A 16,100-nucleotide genomic window follows, 5' to 3' on the forward strand; every position below is an offset into this window, starting at 1 on the left:
ATTAATAATGAAATACAACCAAGGAGGAGGATGGACCTTGCCACTCACCCAGTGGACAAAGGCATAAGGGTAGAGTATGAAAAAAAAAAATGTATAGTATACATTACAGGAATATAAGTAAATAAATGAATGCAGACATTGCACACCTTATTGCATGAATATCCTACAATCTGGGAGCAAACGTAGGATTTTCCTTGAGTATATCTCTGAGAGTGGCCTTTTTAGGCCAGATCTGGCAACTCTGCGAATAGAAAGAAGCTTATGACTCTATAAGCTTTCATGAACAGAAACAAGTGCTGTTGAGAAGGCACCACTGTCAGTAACAGAGGCTCTGGGGAGGGGAGGGTAGGGGTGAGTTGGTCGCTATCGCTTGGTTGCCTGCCAGCTGCAGTAGACTCTAGCGGTACAGTGAGTGACTCAGCAGCAGCACAGCAGCAGCCTTGACAGTGAACCGTGTGGGTATCCTCTTGCTTGGTAATGAGGCCCTGAAGTGAAGTGTCAGAGTGGAGGTAGAAATAAGCGCCCAAGTAGTAGGAGTAGTGGAGTGAAGGGTCTGGTTGAAGTGCCGATAGGGTGGTGGAGTTTACGGAGTGGCGGCTGGAGAGTGCATTAGTTCTCATCAGTGTGGTCTACCAGATCAACCAGTTACGAACAATAATTCACTTTCTACACATACCCTCTGCTGAAATTCTTAAGTTTCTATCAGCCTACCAAAAAAAATACTAATGCAGCTTGCTTGTAGGTTCTGCATCACTGCTCATTAGTGTGGTCAATGTTAGCCAGTAATAACCATTAATGAATTTTCTACACTCACTTCCTGCTAAAGTTGCACTTCTTCCTCATCAGTATCCAATTAGATTATAACACATGTTATGCTATCTCTCTATCACACATGTTCATCTAGTAACTGAGTTGTGATCATTGGTTTGGCATTCAGGGGGAAGGGGTTCTATATCATTGGTGACAGCAAATTTTCAGGATTTCACAACATGGATTATAGTGCTTGTCTTTCTACTTTTTGCTATTTAGTGTAGGATAGAGGTCTCGAGAGCTGATCTGATCAGGGTGTAAAGAATATTTAGTGGATTATCACCTCTCTCTGTGACTAATATCTTTATATCAATATGGAGTGCCAGGACACAACACTGCTCTCTCAAAATATTTCATCCTCATATACATATTGAATTGTGCTAAAGAATTTACTCAGATATTAGCATTGGAATTTTTTGCTTTGCTCCCATGTCATCACTGTTTAAAAGAGTACTTGGTCATTTTGGGAACAGAATATGTGAATATTAACTATATTATTAATAATTACATGCTTACAGCACATATTCTACATGGAGTATTTACATCAGGTATCAATATATGTCAGTCTTTATAACAAATATTTTATTACATTGTGGTGTATTAACATGTTTGGAGCTCCTTACTAATGGAGCTCATCCTGGTAAGAAATGCAACAGATATAGCCAGAAATGTTGTAAATCATTGACATCTCAGATACCAGTGACACTTAACATTTGCTGCTGCCACTGTTGCTGCCAATATTTTGATTTCTCTTCTTTATTTTTTAATGTTTTCTCACTACTTATGCAATGACCTCAAAAACCTTGGTTTCCCACAGATTCCAAGATTATTGGAGATGAGGGGTATTTTATTATCATACTAACTAGGCCTCATTGATTTATCAGCTGGCCAATTTAATAGGTCAATTATAGCCATTAGAAAATTATTGGTAATCTGCCAAAAGTTCACCAATTGGTATTGATATTACAGCTTATATTTTTACTAATAAAGTGCAGGTAACATGGTGTCTTACTATAGTGTCATGATGTCCTTGTCACATTTTTTACTTATTTTTTGTTCAAATTGTTCATATGCTGCTTGTTTCAAATAATATCTAGAAATAAAAGTGTTTGATAATGGCAAAATGTTCTGCTTAAATTTTTATTCTGGTAAGTAGTGTTTGAACTGTATTTGAGCTATTGAAAGCAGGTACGCATTAATTTACGTATTTTGAAAAATGTAAAAATTTGATCAACCGATATATCAGTTACCAGGATTTTTTATCCCCCAATATCGGAATTGGCATCAACTACAAAAAATCCATATCGGTCGGGCTCTAACACTAAGAAAACATTAATACATCCTGCTTGTATCTGTTTGTTCTGCATAATGTACATATCTCAGTCCTTTATTCAGCCAATTCTTTAACTAACACAACTACTAATGGTTAATGCACATGCAGACTTAATCTACCCTAGTGTGGGTTTTTTGCTCTATTTACCATATTAGGCAAAGTTGTAGGGTAGCCAACCAGGCAAGCTGTTATATCATTTAAGTTAAGGTATGTATGCCTTGATTTTAGGAATAGACAGGATCAGTATTCTTCAGTGCTTTAGGCTTTCATAAAGGAAGTTTTCAAAAGCAACTTATATATTTGTTTTCTTTTTATATCTTATTTATTGTAGAATCATTGTTTACCTATCACAAAACTCATGAAAACAGCATACAGTAAGACCCAACACTTGGCGAATTAATTAGTCTGGCGAAACTACTGCCAAATGCGAATTTCGCCAAGCACGAGTTCTTCATACCATATAAATTGCCTAAAACATGCCTCAATCAATCTTTGGTCATTGCCAAAGTCCCTCTTTTGACCCCTAAAATACCATCTTTCAAGCTGAAATAAAATCTTTTGCCTTATATTAGAACACATGTACAAAGCAGACCAATAAACAATAAATAAAGCTAATAAGACATGATATAAAGGCTGTAACTCCCGTTTTTCCACCCATTTCCCTCACTCATTTTCGTCCTTGCCACCACCGACCTTGTCTTTACCCCCACCAGTACCACCTGTTGCACTGGTAGAGACCATGTTGGCAGTAAATTGCCAGAATTCGCTCCCACGCTAACAGAACAGAGGGTAGCACAAACAAAATGGCTGAAGGGGACTCTCACACTGTTCTGATAGGTTTAGAGAGTCTAACATCACTGGGGAATTGTGTGGTTCGCCATGCGTCTGCCAGGGAACCGCCAAGTTTGAATTCAAATTGCCAAGCATGCACTTAGTGGTCCATGGCCACCCTACCGCCAAAAGGGAATTTCGCCAAGCTGAGATTCGCCAAGTGTGGGGGGGCTTACTATACTGAAAAATCTCAATATCTTTTGATAGAGCATGTTAAAAGCAGCTAAGACAAAGCTCTGCAATGTTTGAGAATGTGGTTTCATAAGTTGTTATAGTCACCATAGGCTAAGCTGATTTAGAAGCCCACACTTTAATTTTTTATGCTTGTCTAGTTTCTTTTCCCAGCCTCATTACTAATCTATTTATTCTCTTCCATTATTTTGCATATACCTTTAGATACACCTAAAATAAAAATGTGGTGGAACCTTAGTTCATGAACACCCCTGTGTACAAATAAATTGTCTGGCAAACCAAATTTTTTTTACAAATTTTGTATTGTCCACCAATGAAAATTTGGTCCACAAACAGAGTTGCTGGCTTTGGCACGAGATGACTTCATACCAAGTGTCAGTTTTTCTCATGGTACATGGTACATGCTGCCACACTATAGTCTGTGTTTTTTGTGGTGGTTTTGTATTTTGTAGTGTAGGATAATGACTATGATTGGGCTGACTTGCTGTATCTTGATTTATTGATTGATTCAGCCTGCAAATTTAATGTCAACATAAACACAGCATACCTCAATATCATGTAACTCCCTTCAATATCTTGTAACTTCACCCAGTAAACAGAAGAATAAACATAAGATGAACACATATCCCATTCTATTATTCACTATTGCAATGACACACGATACATATAAAATAGTACTCACAAAATGACCGCCCATCATCAGCCAAGGCAGACTTCACCACATGTCTGATTACAGCATTACCCCAACTATGCTGCAAAGTTACACTTAATCAAATCCTCCTATCAGCACCGCATTTAATATAACACCAACCAATATGCACAATCAGCGGCATAACATAAGTCAAACAAATCAGAGAAATAATGTTATCACAAAACTCACCTCAGTCAAACAACCGCCACTCACCCCTGACAGGCACCAACTGTACCTCTGCCTACCTTACCCCTACAACCTGAGTGCGGTATAATATATATCCGTGTTACATACACAGACCCTAAAAGAAAACTTCCTCTTGACAAACAAATACACATTACTAACCAATACCAAACTTGTTAATAAGTAAGAAAACAATATATGTATCTCAATAATAATTACAATTCTTGTCATATATGCCAATAACAATTATACAGTAACTGGAATACAACCCGTGTCTACACCTCTTTCCAACCAATGACAGCGACACACACTGCCCGCTCCACATTCAAAGGTGCCAACAATGACATTATAATTCTAATATGATGAGAATCATATTACACTCCCCCCACCACAAATCAAAGGCTTCTATACTTCTATTGTTGATCGACTGGGAGCAACACCACCAGTCTATGTACTGATCTTACCATTTGCTTGTCATGTTGGCCCCTGTACTGTTTTCCTGGTTCATTAATTTTATACCTCAACAACACATCTCTGATCTTTCCATCCCTTCCTGGTATACCTTCTACAACTTCCGCTAACTTCCATTCTCCTCTTAATACATTATGATCATTAACAAGTACAATGTCACCCTTCCGAACATTTCTTACACTCACATGCCACTTTTGGCGTACAATTAGAGTAGGAAAGTAGTTCTTCATCCATTTTTTCCAAAATAAATCAATGACCTTAATCTTAAATGCATATGATCTACTTACTTCTCCCGTTCATTCCAAAATCCACAAGGAGCATCAATGGTAGATCGACCCAGTAGTAAGTCATTAGGTCTCAATACAGTCCCTTCATCAAAATCTTCACCTGGTTTGAACCCGATAGGCCGTTCATTCAATACATTGGCCACCTCATACATAACAGACTGTAGTTCTCCAAAGGATATGACTGATTCACCTATGATTCTAGTGAGAGATCTCTTGACTAATCTAATTAACGCTTCACTGCAAGAATTTTCCCAAGGGGCATCTGCTGATCTATTGAATACCCAGATTAAACCATTAAATTTTCCAAAATTGAACACTTCATGCTTATTCCACCGAGTAACCATATCTCTCAATTCCTTGTTTGCAGACACTAACTGTGTACCATTATCTGAATATAATTTTTTGGGAAATCCTCTAAGACAAGTGAATCTCTTCAATACAGTAAGAAAGTTTTGAGTATCATAACCTTCGGAAAGGTCTAAATGTACAGCCCTTGTTGTCATGCAATTGAAAATTACTCCAAACGTTTTTCTTTTCACTCTTCTTTTCACCGTATCACAAACCCAAAGAGGACCGAACAGGTCAACACTTACATTGTAAAATGGTGGACATGGCTCTAGTCTTTCCTTAGGTATTTCACCCATACACTGGGATGTGCAGATCTTATCTATTCTATGGCAAGTTACACATTGTTTTCTAATAGATTTCATTGTCTTCCTCGCACCTAATACCCAGTATTTCACTTGAGCTCTAGCAAGGCCCGCTTCTATTCCACTATGATCTTCCTTGTGTATGTGGGACAGATACAGTTCAGAAAATGGATGCTTTGATGGGAGTAACATGAACTGATCACAATTCCAATTGTCTTTTACCCATTTTGACATTCGACTTCCCACAGTGATAATGCCATCTTCTCTCATCCTTGGTCCTAGACGTTTATATTTCTTTTCCCAGTCTTGTGGCAGGCTTGTTTGAGCGTTCTTAACAAGAAATAATTCTGCTCTCTGTATATCCTCTGCATTAGGATCACATATTATAGCTTTAAATGATCTCTTTCTTACTACATTTATGACTCGAGCCATTACCGACAAAAGCCGTTTCAAATTGCTGAAATTTTGGATGTTGATTAACTCATTAGGTGTAGTAATCTCTCCTGTGTTCATGGTTACCTTTGCAAACACAGTATCAGGGAGATCAGACACTGTATTCTGTTTCACTGGCCATTCTGAGAAGTCACGATAGAGAAATTGTGGACCACTTTGCCATACAGATCCTGTCCCTAACTCTAAGGGACTGCATTCCCTGGTGGTTAAATCAGCATTGTTTTCCTTAGAAGATACCCAATACCATTCTATGGGCTCTGTCTTTGATTGAATCTCTGCAACTCTACTTCCAACAAAGGTGTTAAATCTATGTGATTCCTTTTGGATTTGTGCCCTTACAATCTCACTATCTGTGATGTGGATTATCCTAGAATAGTTATATCTCATTTCTCCTTCAATGGATACTCTCAATCTGCTTGCCAAAACTGCAGCACACAATTCCAGTCTAGGTATATTGATTTGCCTCATAGGAGCAATTCTATTCTTTGAACATAAGAGTTTTACACAATATGTGCCATTCTGCTTCTTCCACCTAATGTAAGCTACAGCTCCATATGCTTTCATGCTACTATCACAAAAGATAATTAACTCTGGATCTGTAGTCACATCTGTAGTCCTTAAGCATCTTCCAAAAGTAAGTTTTTCAATTTCAAGCATTTCCCGAAATAAATCCACTGCTTCTAAATACAAAGTTCCACTGATAGGCTCATCCCATCCCTTAGATTTGTTTTCATTAGCTTCTAGTATAATGGAGCGAATCATTAACTTGGTTTTCAGTGTGAATGGTGTTAACAGTCCCAGAGGATCATAGAGTGTAGCAAACTGCGACAGTACAGTTCTTTTAGTCAACATACACGGGATACGGCTTTCAAAGTCACCATAGCTCACATTTGGTTCTGTCCTGCCCTCTCTTGTTCTTTTCGAGAAGTTGAGTTTAACTTTAAATGAAAATACATCTTGTTTGGGTTTCCATTCTAACCCTAAAACCTTTTCTTGATCAGTGTTCGAGATTATGGCATCATTTCTGTTATCCTCTCCAGAGAGAATCCAATATTTAATCTGAAAACCTCCTGGTCTTAAAACTTCCTCCACTTCTTTGATTCTTTCCATTGCATGATTCGTTGAACCAACACTACTTATAATATCGTCAACATAGGAATCCTCTACAATCATTTTAGAGGCTAATGGGAAGTCACAATTCATTTCTGCTGTTTTACGAAGAGCCAACATTGCTATCGGCCCAGAAGGTTTGTCTCCAAATGTTACCGTCTTCAATTTATAGTGTGAGGGTTCTCTCTCTAGTTGAAAGTTCCTCCATAAAAATCTGTGAGTGTGCATATCTTCATCTGAAAGCTTTACAGTATGATACATTTTTCTAATATCTCCAACCATACCAATCTCCTCCTCTCTGAATCTCAGCAAGATTCCAATTAAGTTGTTTATCACATCTGGCCCCTTTGCAAGCATGTCATTGAGAGAGACCCCTTTGTAGGATGCTGCTGCATTAAACACTATCCTTACTGGGGTTGAAATGGAGTCTACCTTGTAAACTTCGTGATGGGGTAGATAAAACTTTGGACCCTTGTAAGTCATTACTTCCTCCTTTGATAATTTCTCCGCTACTCCTCTATCCAACATGTCTTTTATTTGTTCTTGATACTTTACACACTGGGTTGACCCCATCTTCATTAATCTCTGTTCAGTGGCCTTTAATCTAGCAAATGCCATAGGATAATTATCAGGTAGTTTAGCCGGATCATAAATCCAAGGATACTTAGCTATCCAGCACTGATGTTTCGCGTCATAAGTTAATCCATCTTCAATAAGTTTCTTCTCTCTTTCTTCCTTAATGGTTAAATTTCCCTTGGTTGAGCATTTTCCACATTTGCAGCCTCCACACTTAGGATTGCATTCTGTTCCTAAGCTTTCATTCAAAAAATAATTTTCTATCAACTTTCCCACATTAGGTTTAGTCCTGAAATGCCAATCTGTGGTGTCATTACAACTCACGTGATTAATTTGCACGCAATAGCTATGTCCCTTTCCTTTGTCATCCAATCTACCTCTGATACAGAAACCAAACTCATTTGACATTAACTGAACATTATCTATGGTTTTTTTAACTTGTGGCATTAAAGTACAGTGATCAGATCCTATTAGTAGTTCTATACGCCCTTCAGGCCTTTGGATATCCTTTTCTTGCACTTCAAATTTCTTAGCAATTTCCGATAAATTCACCTGTTGATGAGCACCAGTTATTTCGGAAATTCCACAAACTTCAACAAATTTTTCCTTCCCTGTTTGATCCCTCAAGGACATCTTATAAACAAAACTATCCAATTCTTCTGTGTGGTCACCGACCTTTGTCACTGAAAGCTGTATAGGAGTACCTTTGAGTCCTAGTTGCTTTGCCATTCTAAAAGTGATCAGACTGATGTTACTTCCTGCATCATATAATGTGGGAACAGAAACACCTCCACTATCCACAAACCCAGTCATCAAAAATGCACCTTTCTTTGTCAAATGGTTACTCATAACATCCATTGTAGAAGTATAAGGACTGCTAAATATAGGGTGCAAAATTGAATGGTGGTGCTTACCACAAATGTCTCCCTTTACCTTTACTCTACAAGGCATTTGCTTATCACAATCCCTAGATAGGTGCCCTCTTTTGAGACATGCAAAACAAATTCTATTTTGCTTTACAAAATCCATTTGATTTTCAGCTGTCCATCGCTTAAATGTCATACAATCCTGTAAGTGATGAGATTCACTATCATGAACAAGACAATACTTCTCCTTCTGATCACCATTAACTTTTGATGTGTAATTCCTACTGCAATATCTTCCATCTGTTACTTGAGCTATATTAGTTAAACACTCTGACATCTGGTTTTGTAGTTTCTCTTGTCCCACAGCTAACAGTTTTATGACTTCTAATAAGTCATTTTCTTTTGTGTTTGATACGTCAGTGGTATGCACCGTTACCTTTGATGCACCAAGTCTTGACTCATCTTGTAAGTATTCTAAAGTTTTCGATGCTCTGTTAAGAATGCAACCAACTCTTTAAACTTGTCAGTCTTCACTTGTTGTACTTTACTAGCCCATTCCTTTTTCAACATAGAGGGTAACAATTTTTCTACTTGAGTCAGGACAGTAACATTCTCCAACTCCTTTGTTAGGTTCAAGTTGCTTACATCTAACCATACCTTTTCTACAGTATTGATTAGCTTGATTAACCGTTTATCATCACCTTCACTTATTGGCTTATATGACCTAATGTCTCCCAAGATTGAATCAATTAACTTTCCTTCATGACCATATGTTTCATTCAATCTCTCCCACATTCTTTTGTAATCATTTAAATCTTCTACAAGTCTCCTGGGTTCCCCCTCTAGTGACATTCTGAGTACATAGGGATCCTCACCATGTTGTGATTCAACCAGTCTTGTATAATCCCTAATAAACGAGGGAAATGACCTTACAGATCCACCAAATTTAGGAGGCTCAATTTTTTTCATGGCAAGTACAGCCTTAGGTTTTTCTTTTAATGTCTCAAGAAGAGTGCACTTTATAGTTTCCAATTCCATGATATAGTCTTCATACTCTTGGCAAGATGAACTACCATCTAAAAGGTCAATAATTTTCTCATTCACCACATCCACTACTTTGAAAGAATCACAAACTTCACTATACAATACTTGTAGGGTTGCTGTGGAGTTTCCTCTCTTGTGTGCATCCTTGAAGAGTCCCACCTTCCTGGTGAATCTCCTCTTGGCATTAGCACGTTCCCTTTTCAAGTCATCCATGGCTGCTCTGCGAATTTTGCTGAATTGTAGTGTAGGATAATGACTATGATTGGGCTGACTTGCTGTATCTTGATTTATTGATTGATTCAGCCTGCAAATTTAATGTCAACATAAACACAGCATACCTCAATATCATGTAACTCCCTTCAATATCTTGTAACTTCACCCAGTAAACAGAAGAATAAACATAAGATGAACACATATCCCATTCTATTGTTCACTATTGCAATGACACACGATACATATAAAATAGTACTCACAAAATGACCGCCCATCATCAGCCAAGGCAGACTTCACCACATGTCTGATTACAGCATTACCCCAACTATGCTGCAAAGTTACACTTAATCAAATCCTCCTATCAGCACCGCATTTAATATAACACCAACCAATATGCACAATCAGCGGCATAACATAAGTCAAACAAATCAGAGAAATAATGTTATCACAAAACTCACCTCAGTCAAACAACTGCCACTCACCCCTGACAGGCACCAACTGTACCTCTGCCTACCTTACCCCTACACCCTGAGTGCGGTATAATATATATCCGTGTTACATACACAGACCCTAAAAGAAAACTTCCTCTTGACAAACAAATACACATTACTAACCAATACCAAACTTGTTAATAAGTAAGAAAACAATATATGTGTCTCAATAATAATTACAATTCTTGTCATATATGCCAATAACAATTATACAGTAACTGGAATACAACCCGTGTCTACACCTCTTTCCAACCAATGACAGCGACACACACTGCCCGCTCCACATTCAAAGGTGCCAACAATGACATTATAATTCTAATATGATGAGAATCATATTACAGTAGGGGAGTGAGGGGTGCACATTTTGTCCATGAGAGGTGCTGGTGTATTCAAAAGCCTGTTGGCTTTCAACTTGGAAAAAATTACCTGGATAACATTTTGTTAAAGCGAGTTTGGTGTTAGATTATACCATTACCAAACTGATGAAGTACATGCGTACGCCATTGCTCTAATATGGCTTCATCTACTCGGTTTGTGTGTTTTTTTATGATTCATTGACAAAGTGACTAACTGGCACCTTTTGTTTTCAAGGACGTTGGGTAAGTTGACTTGGAGGGTGGGATCGTGAGGCCTGAGGGAAGGGGTGGTGGCCAGCGGGCAGTGTTGAGTAATGGTGTCGTCATTGTCATTGATGGAAGCAGTGAGGATGACGAGCGGCCACGCAGCTCTGCACTGCATGCTTCCCTCCGCACTTTCTCTCTCTTATCTGATCCCTTTGCTGACCAGCGTCCTGGTACTGTTTTGGTTCTGACTGAGGATTTTTGTGGCGTTCATCCTGATGTACCAAGGAATGACACGAGTGCTTTAAACTGCTTCAAGCTATTCATGTTAGACAAGGTGGTAGAGTCGCTGTGTTTGTGGACAAAAGTCCATGCAACCAAGTTTTTCATGGACAAGCCAACAATAAATCCCAAAAAGTTTATGGGAAAAAAGTGGCTTGATGTCACAAGGGATGAAATGAATATCTTCCTATGTCTGCACCCCCCAACAAAACAGTGCGGGGAGGTGGGGGTTGTGCAGCGGGAGTGATGGAGACAGTAGTGAAGGGATTAATACAGCCTGTTCTTATACTATACATGATACAGAGGTTGCCCATAAAAGATACTTGAGTCTTCCATCACCTGAATCTCATGCACCTTATATTTCCACCCAGAATCATGCCAAGTTTGTTCTTTAACTTGCCAAACACTTTATCATAAATAGAAAATGTCAAAATATTTCAAACTCCAACTCCCCTCGTGACTTCTGGCATCTTGCCAAAAACATCTCCAATAACTTTAGATTTTCATCTTTTCCTCCTTTATTTCATTCTGATGCACTTTTTTTTTTTTTTTTTTTTTTTTTTTTTAAAGTCCTATAGAGCCTGTAGGCATACTTGAAGAGTATATGTGGGAAGCCCTGTTCAGCTTCTGCCCATTATTGGTGTAGGCAATTTTATTTATAGTGGTACCCATATTAGGGCCCATATTACCACACAAGCATATCTTTGGTGTAACCACCTTGAACTTGGGTATCATGGTGACGTGTAAGTAACTTTAAACAACTCGACAAATGGCATAGCTTTAGAGCAGTATGAGGTGGGATTCGAACCTATGCGTGGACGTCTGCCTGATTCCACGCTCACCACCTTACTCACCACACTGTTGCCTCCCTAAACTGCCATCACACCTGTATCTAAAGTTGAACTCTTCTCTCAAACCTTTGCTAACAACTTCACCATGGATGATTCTGGACTTATCCTTCCTTCTCCTCCTTCCTCTATTTCATACCTTCAATTAAATTTCTCTGCTGGCCTAAATCCTCGGAAGGCTTATAGACCTGATGGGGTCCCTCCTATTGTTCTCAAAAACTGTGCTTCAATGCTTGCACCTTGCATAGCCAAATTCTTTCAACTATGTCTATTGACTTCTACCTTTCCTTCATGCTGGAAGTTTGCCTACATTCAGTCTGTTCCTAAAACAGTTGACCATTCTAATTCCTCAAACTACTGCCCTATAGCTTTAATTTCTTGCTTCTCTAATGTTTTTGAATCTATCCTCATTAGGAAGATTCTCAAACATCTGTCACTTCACAATCTTCTCTCTGACCGCCAATATGGCTTCTGTCATGGCCGCTCTACTGATGATCTGGATTTCCTTACTGAGTCTTGGTCATCCTCTTTTATAGATTTCGGTAAAACTTTTGCTGTCACGTTTGACACATCAAAAGCTTTTGATAGAGTCCGGCACAAGACTTTGATTTCAAAACTGCCCTCCTATGGTTTCAATCCTTCTCTCTGCAACTTTATCTCAAGTTTCCTTTCCAACCGTTCTATTGCAGCCATGGTAGACAGCCACTGTTCATTTAATCACCTTGACCAAACTTCTTGCCCTATCCATTTCTACGCTGATGATACCACCCTACGCTTTTCCATGTCCTTTTAGAGACGACCAACCCTTCAGTAAGTCAACAGATCACGCAGGGATGCAACTGAAGGCCTGACTTCTGATCTTTGTTGGATTTCTGATTGGGGTAGAGGAAACTTACTGGTGTTCAATGCCTCAGAAACTCAATTCCTCCATCTATCAACTTGACATAACCTTCCAGACAACTATCCTCTCTTCTTCAATGACACTCAGCTGTTCCCATCTTCTACACTGAATATCCTCAGTCAGATCTTTACTCATAATCTAAACTGGAAGCTTCACATCTTATCTCTTGCTAAAACAGCTTCTCTGAAGTTAGGCGTTCTGTGGCATCTCCACCAGTTTCTCTTGCACCTCCAACTGTTAATGCTGTACAAGGACCTTATCTCTTCTTGTATGGAGTACTCTTCTCATGTTTAGGGGGAGTGTTCCACTCACACTGTTTTGTTAGATCAGGTTGAATCAAAAAGCTGCACAAGGCTCTCCTTTTCTTCTCATCCCTATTCTGTCCAACTCTCTTAATACAAGAGTTAACCAGTACTCTCAATCATTCATTCATACCTTTCTCTGGTAAACTCTGGAACTCCCTGCCTACTTCTGTATTTCCATATTCTTACGACTTGACTTCTTTTAAGAGGGAGGTTTCAAGACATTTGTCCCTGACTTTTGGATAAATCTTATTTCCTTAAGGGAACTGGCAATCCAGTGGTACTTTTTTTTTTGCCAGTTGCCCCTCTTGCATAAAAAAACAACAACAACAACAGCTAAGCAAGCTGTCCCCCACATGTAGCTCCAGCATCAGCACCTCCATGCCCTCCCTGCAGTGCACTGGTTGGCAGATTCTCCAGTGTTGGATAGTACTCCTCACCAGTGCCAGGCAACCACAGGCTCCCTCAGCCATGGAGACGAGTGAGTGGACCATGTATCCTGCCACCCTCCACTCAATTCTGTTGGTGCCAGTGTCTCCTGGAGGAAGACCACATCGAAGTCTTCCTCTATCATGGCCTGCAGAAACTGGTATCGTTAAGGGTAAAAGCCCTGCACATTCCATTGCAGGAATTTGAGCCTTGGAGTTGCTGACAGTGGTGTCGTGTGAATGGTGTTGGTGTCACTGCATCCCTCCATCATGATGAGGTTGGTTCATTGGTTGTGTGGGCCACTGGTGGGGATCTCCTGTGGCAGCGAGTTCATACTCTTCTGGGCTGTGAGCTCTGGCCGACAGAGGATGAGTTGCCTCACCTCCTCCACCAGCTCCCAGACAATTCTGTGCACCAGGCCACACAATTCCTTGCTCAGGCCAGCTATGGGGTGCATGCTCTCTGTGTGCAGTGCCACAAGTGGGGCAGTAGGCTGTGTTGTGGATGGCATCGTGTGAGACTCTGTAGTGCGTTGTTGTGTCCACGTTGGCAGTAGGTCTCAGGTCTGTTACATCTTTGGGGAGGAGGCTGTGTGGGAGGATTAGCAGTGTAGGTAATGGTGGTTTCTCACCCCATTGGAAGCTGCCTTGCACCTGGCCTGACCTAGGAGGGGGGTGGGATCCCTGGGTGATGGCTGGCTGATCAATGCTGGCCTCTTCAGTTGTGGAGGTAGTACAAAGTAGTATTGTCGCTGTTGTTTGCTGTATTGTTGGCCATGTGATTGACTGTGCTGCTGTTATTGTTGCTTTGGACTGCCACATGACTTGCTGTTGCTGCTGGTGTTGCTGGGGAGGCTGCCACATCCTGTGAAGCCTCTCGGGACACTGTGGGTTCCATGCATGGTGCTTCACTGTGGTGGGGTTCGTTGTCTTTGTGCTGGCAAATGCACTCCTCTGTCAGTTGGGGCCCACTGCACACTCCACACCTGAGGGAGTGCACACATCTTACCTGAAGGTGGTTGAACATCTGGTACTTACAGCACATGACAGGTTCGCCTTGATAGACGTGCAGTATATACGAGCCCCAGCAGCTCAGATCCAGCTTGGCGAGCGGCGGCCCTTGAAGCTTAATCAGAACTTGCCTGGTGGGGATGTTGTCATGGGTTGTGCAGAGTCTCCTGGTGAACAGCACACTGGGGTGGCTCTCCACTGTGACAAGAGAAGGTTGATGTGGTACCGTTGGAGCACCATCTTATCTCTCCTCAGACCTGCTCCCTTCCTCGGTGAGTTGCCTTAGGAGGGCCGTGAAGGCCTCATCCTTGGGAGTGAGGACATATTCTACCTTGAGGTTGGGCCTCATTTCCATCCTCAGTTCCAGGTGCTCCACCTCCAGTGTTGTGATGGCTCAGTAAGCAGACTCATGCTCTGCAAAGGAGCCCAGCTTGAACTTGGGCTGGGGGTGATTCTGGTGGCAGGTGGCATGTTCAGTCCTCCCCACCTGTATCCAGCCCTCATCCTGCAGCTCTGGCTCACTCTCATGTGGCCCTCCTCTCCCCCTGCTCAAGGAGAGGTTGATTGTTAAGGGCCTCTGCTCACACTCAATACCACTGTGCCTTTCACTGTTGTGAGCCAACTCACTCACAAGGTTGCAGGCAGCCTTCTTGGGGTCAAGTGTTTCAGAGGAGGATAAGTCCAATGCTCGCTTCCCCTTCACAGTTTTTTTAACTGGTGCCTAATGACTCCACAACACTGTTGGAGGCCATCATTCCCTCATGAAACACTTGGTCAGGCCCAGCACGTGGCCTGACCTGAACACAGCGGGAGCAGAGGTCATGCACGTCCATGCTCACTGGAAGTCAGGTCATGGTGGTGGTGGTGGTGGTGAGCGCACACTGCATTCACACATGCTGCCTCTGTTACAGTCACATAGTAACAGTTGAAGTGGAAGGTTGTTGCACTCTTATGTGTGCACAGTATGTGCGTATTTATGTTTATTTGTTTGTCTGTAATGTAGTCTTGTTTATTTAATTAAGCATAGTAAAAAGATTTTTTCCATAGGATTTATAATTTGTTTTATACAAAATGAATTGTATGCTGTATGATTTACATCCAGTACATGTTACCAAATTTATATTTAAGATTCATTTTTGGGATTCTGCACTGAACTTTTCCCTTGTATACTAGATAATTATTGTTATCATGATGATGATCATCATCATCATTAACACTGTTATTGTTAAGGCTTTCCATTTTCTGTAGGAGCAAGACAAAGTCAGGCTGCTGACTCTGTTTTGAAATTGGTGTAATATTAGCTTTAGGCCTCTTGGTGAACTATCTGGGTTTTATTTACATGATTTGTTATTTCAACATTCATGTTGAAGACAATGATTACATTACTTTTTCAGAGTCTTGTCGACCACTACCATGCCAGAGCCAAAGCCTTTTGAGCGCCTACCAGGCAACATTAAACCCCTCCACTACAACATCACTCTGCAGCCCAACCTTGTCAAGTGTGTATTTCATGGCTCAGAGGAGATTGACATCGAGGTAAGACTTATCATAGTGTGCAGAGAAGTGT

The 16,100-nt window shown here is 40.5% G+C and overlaps 3 protein-coding genes and 1 long non-coding RNA gene across 8 annotated transcripts in view; 1 reads left to right on the plus strand and 3 right to left on the minus strand.

The window, feature by feature from the left end:
* The first annotated feature begins 328 nt into the window (after positions 1-328).
* LOC123498097 (puromycin-sensitive aminopeptidase-like) overlaps positions 329-16,100 on the plus strand; it is a 123,438-nt gene continuing 107,666 nt past the window's right edge. For 2 of the 4 annotated variants that reach the window (XM_045245226.1, XM_045245229.1), the window contains exons 1-2: positions 329-455; positions 15,928-16,069. In XM_045245226.1, coding sequence (XP_045101161.1) covers positions 15,947-16,069 — 123 coding nt within the window. In that variant the 5' untranslated portion in view covers positions 329-455; positions 15,928-15,946. Of the gene's footprint in view, positions 475-15,927; positions 16,070-16,100 lie in introns of all 4 variants that reach the window. The other 2 variants (XM_045245228.1, XM_045245227.1) reach the window with 2 other exon arrangements.
* LOC123498099 lies at positions 3,644-4,799 on the minus strand. 2 transcript variants are annotated; one of them, XR_006672641.1, is made up of 3 exons: positions 4,047-4,799; positions 3,849-3,918; positions 3,644-3,679 (listed from the first exon to the last, which is right to left on the minus strand). It is a non-coding gene; the product is annotated as an uncharacterized LOC123498099 (long non-coding RNA). The 2 variants fall into 2 exon arrangements; XR_006672640.1 differs by having other exon boundaries at positions 3,849-4,799.
* On the minus strand, positions 5,169-8,915 carry LOC123498203. The gene is made up of 3 exons (XM_045245368.1): positions 8,890-8,915; positions 5,671-7,876; positions 5,169-5,186 (listed from the first exon to the last, which is right to left on the minus strand). Exons 1-3 carry the CDS (start codon positions 8,913-8,915, stop codon positions 5,169-5,171), a joined length of 2,250 nt encoding a protein of 749 aa, XP_045101303.1.
* LOC123498204 lies at positions 8,928-10,153 on the minus strand. The gene is made up of 2 exons (XM_045245369.1): positions 9,971-10,153; positions 8,928-9,717 (listed from the first exon to the last, which is right to left on the minus strand). Exon 2 carries the CDS (start codon positions 9,708-9,710, stop codon positions 8,928-8,930), a length of 783 nt encoding a protein of 260 aa, XP_045101304.1. The 5' UTR covers positions 9,711-9,717; positions 9,971-10,153.

This window comes from Portunus trituberculatus, chromosome 47 (assembly GCF_017591435.1).
Source record: "Portunus trituberculatus isolate SZX2019 chromosome 47, ASM1759143v1, whole genome shotgun sequence".
Classification (NCBI taxonomy): Eukaryota; Metazoa; Arthropoda; class Malacostraca; order Decapoda; family Portunidae; genus Portunus; species Portunus trituberculatus.

What these genes read in the sequence shown, in the direction of transcription:
- LOC123498204 (XM_045245369.1), bottom strand. Translation starts at nt 9,710, where the DNA reads ATGGATGACTTGAAAAGGGAACGTGCTAATGCCAAGAGGAGATTCACC.
- LOC123498203 (XM_045245368.1), bottom strand. Translation starts at nt 8,915, where the DNA reads ATGAGTCAAGACTTGGTGCATCAAAG. An exon ending in CAAGACTTGGTGCATCAAAG is followed by an intron (nt 7,877 to 8,889) that starts GTAACGGTGCAT and finishes TTGGCATTTCAG; the next exon opens with GACTAAACCTAATGTGGGAA.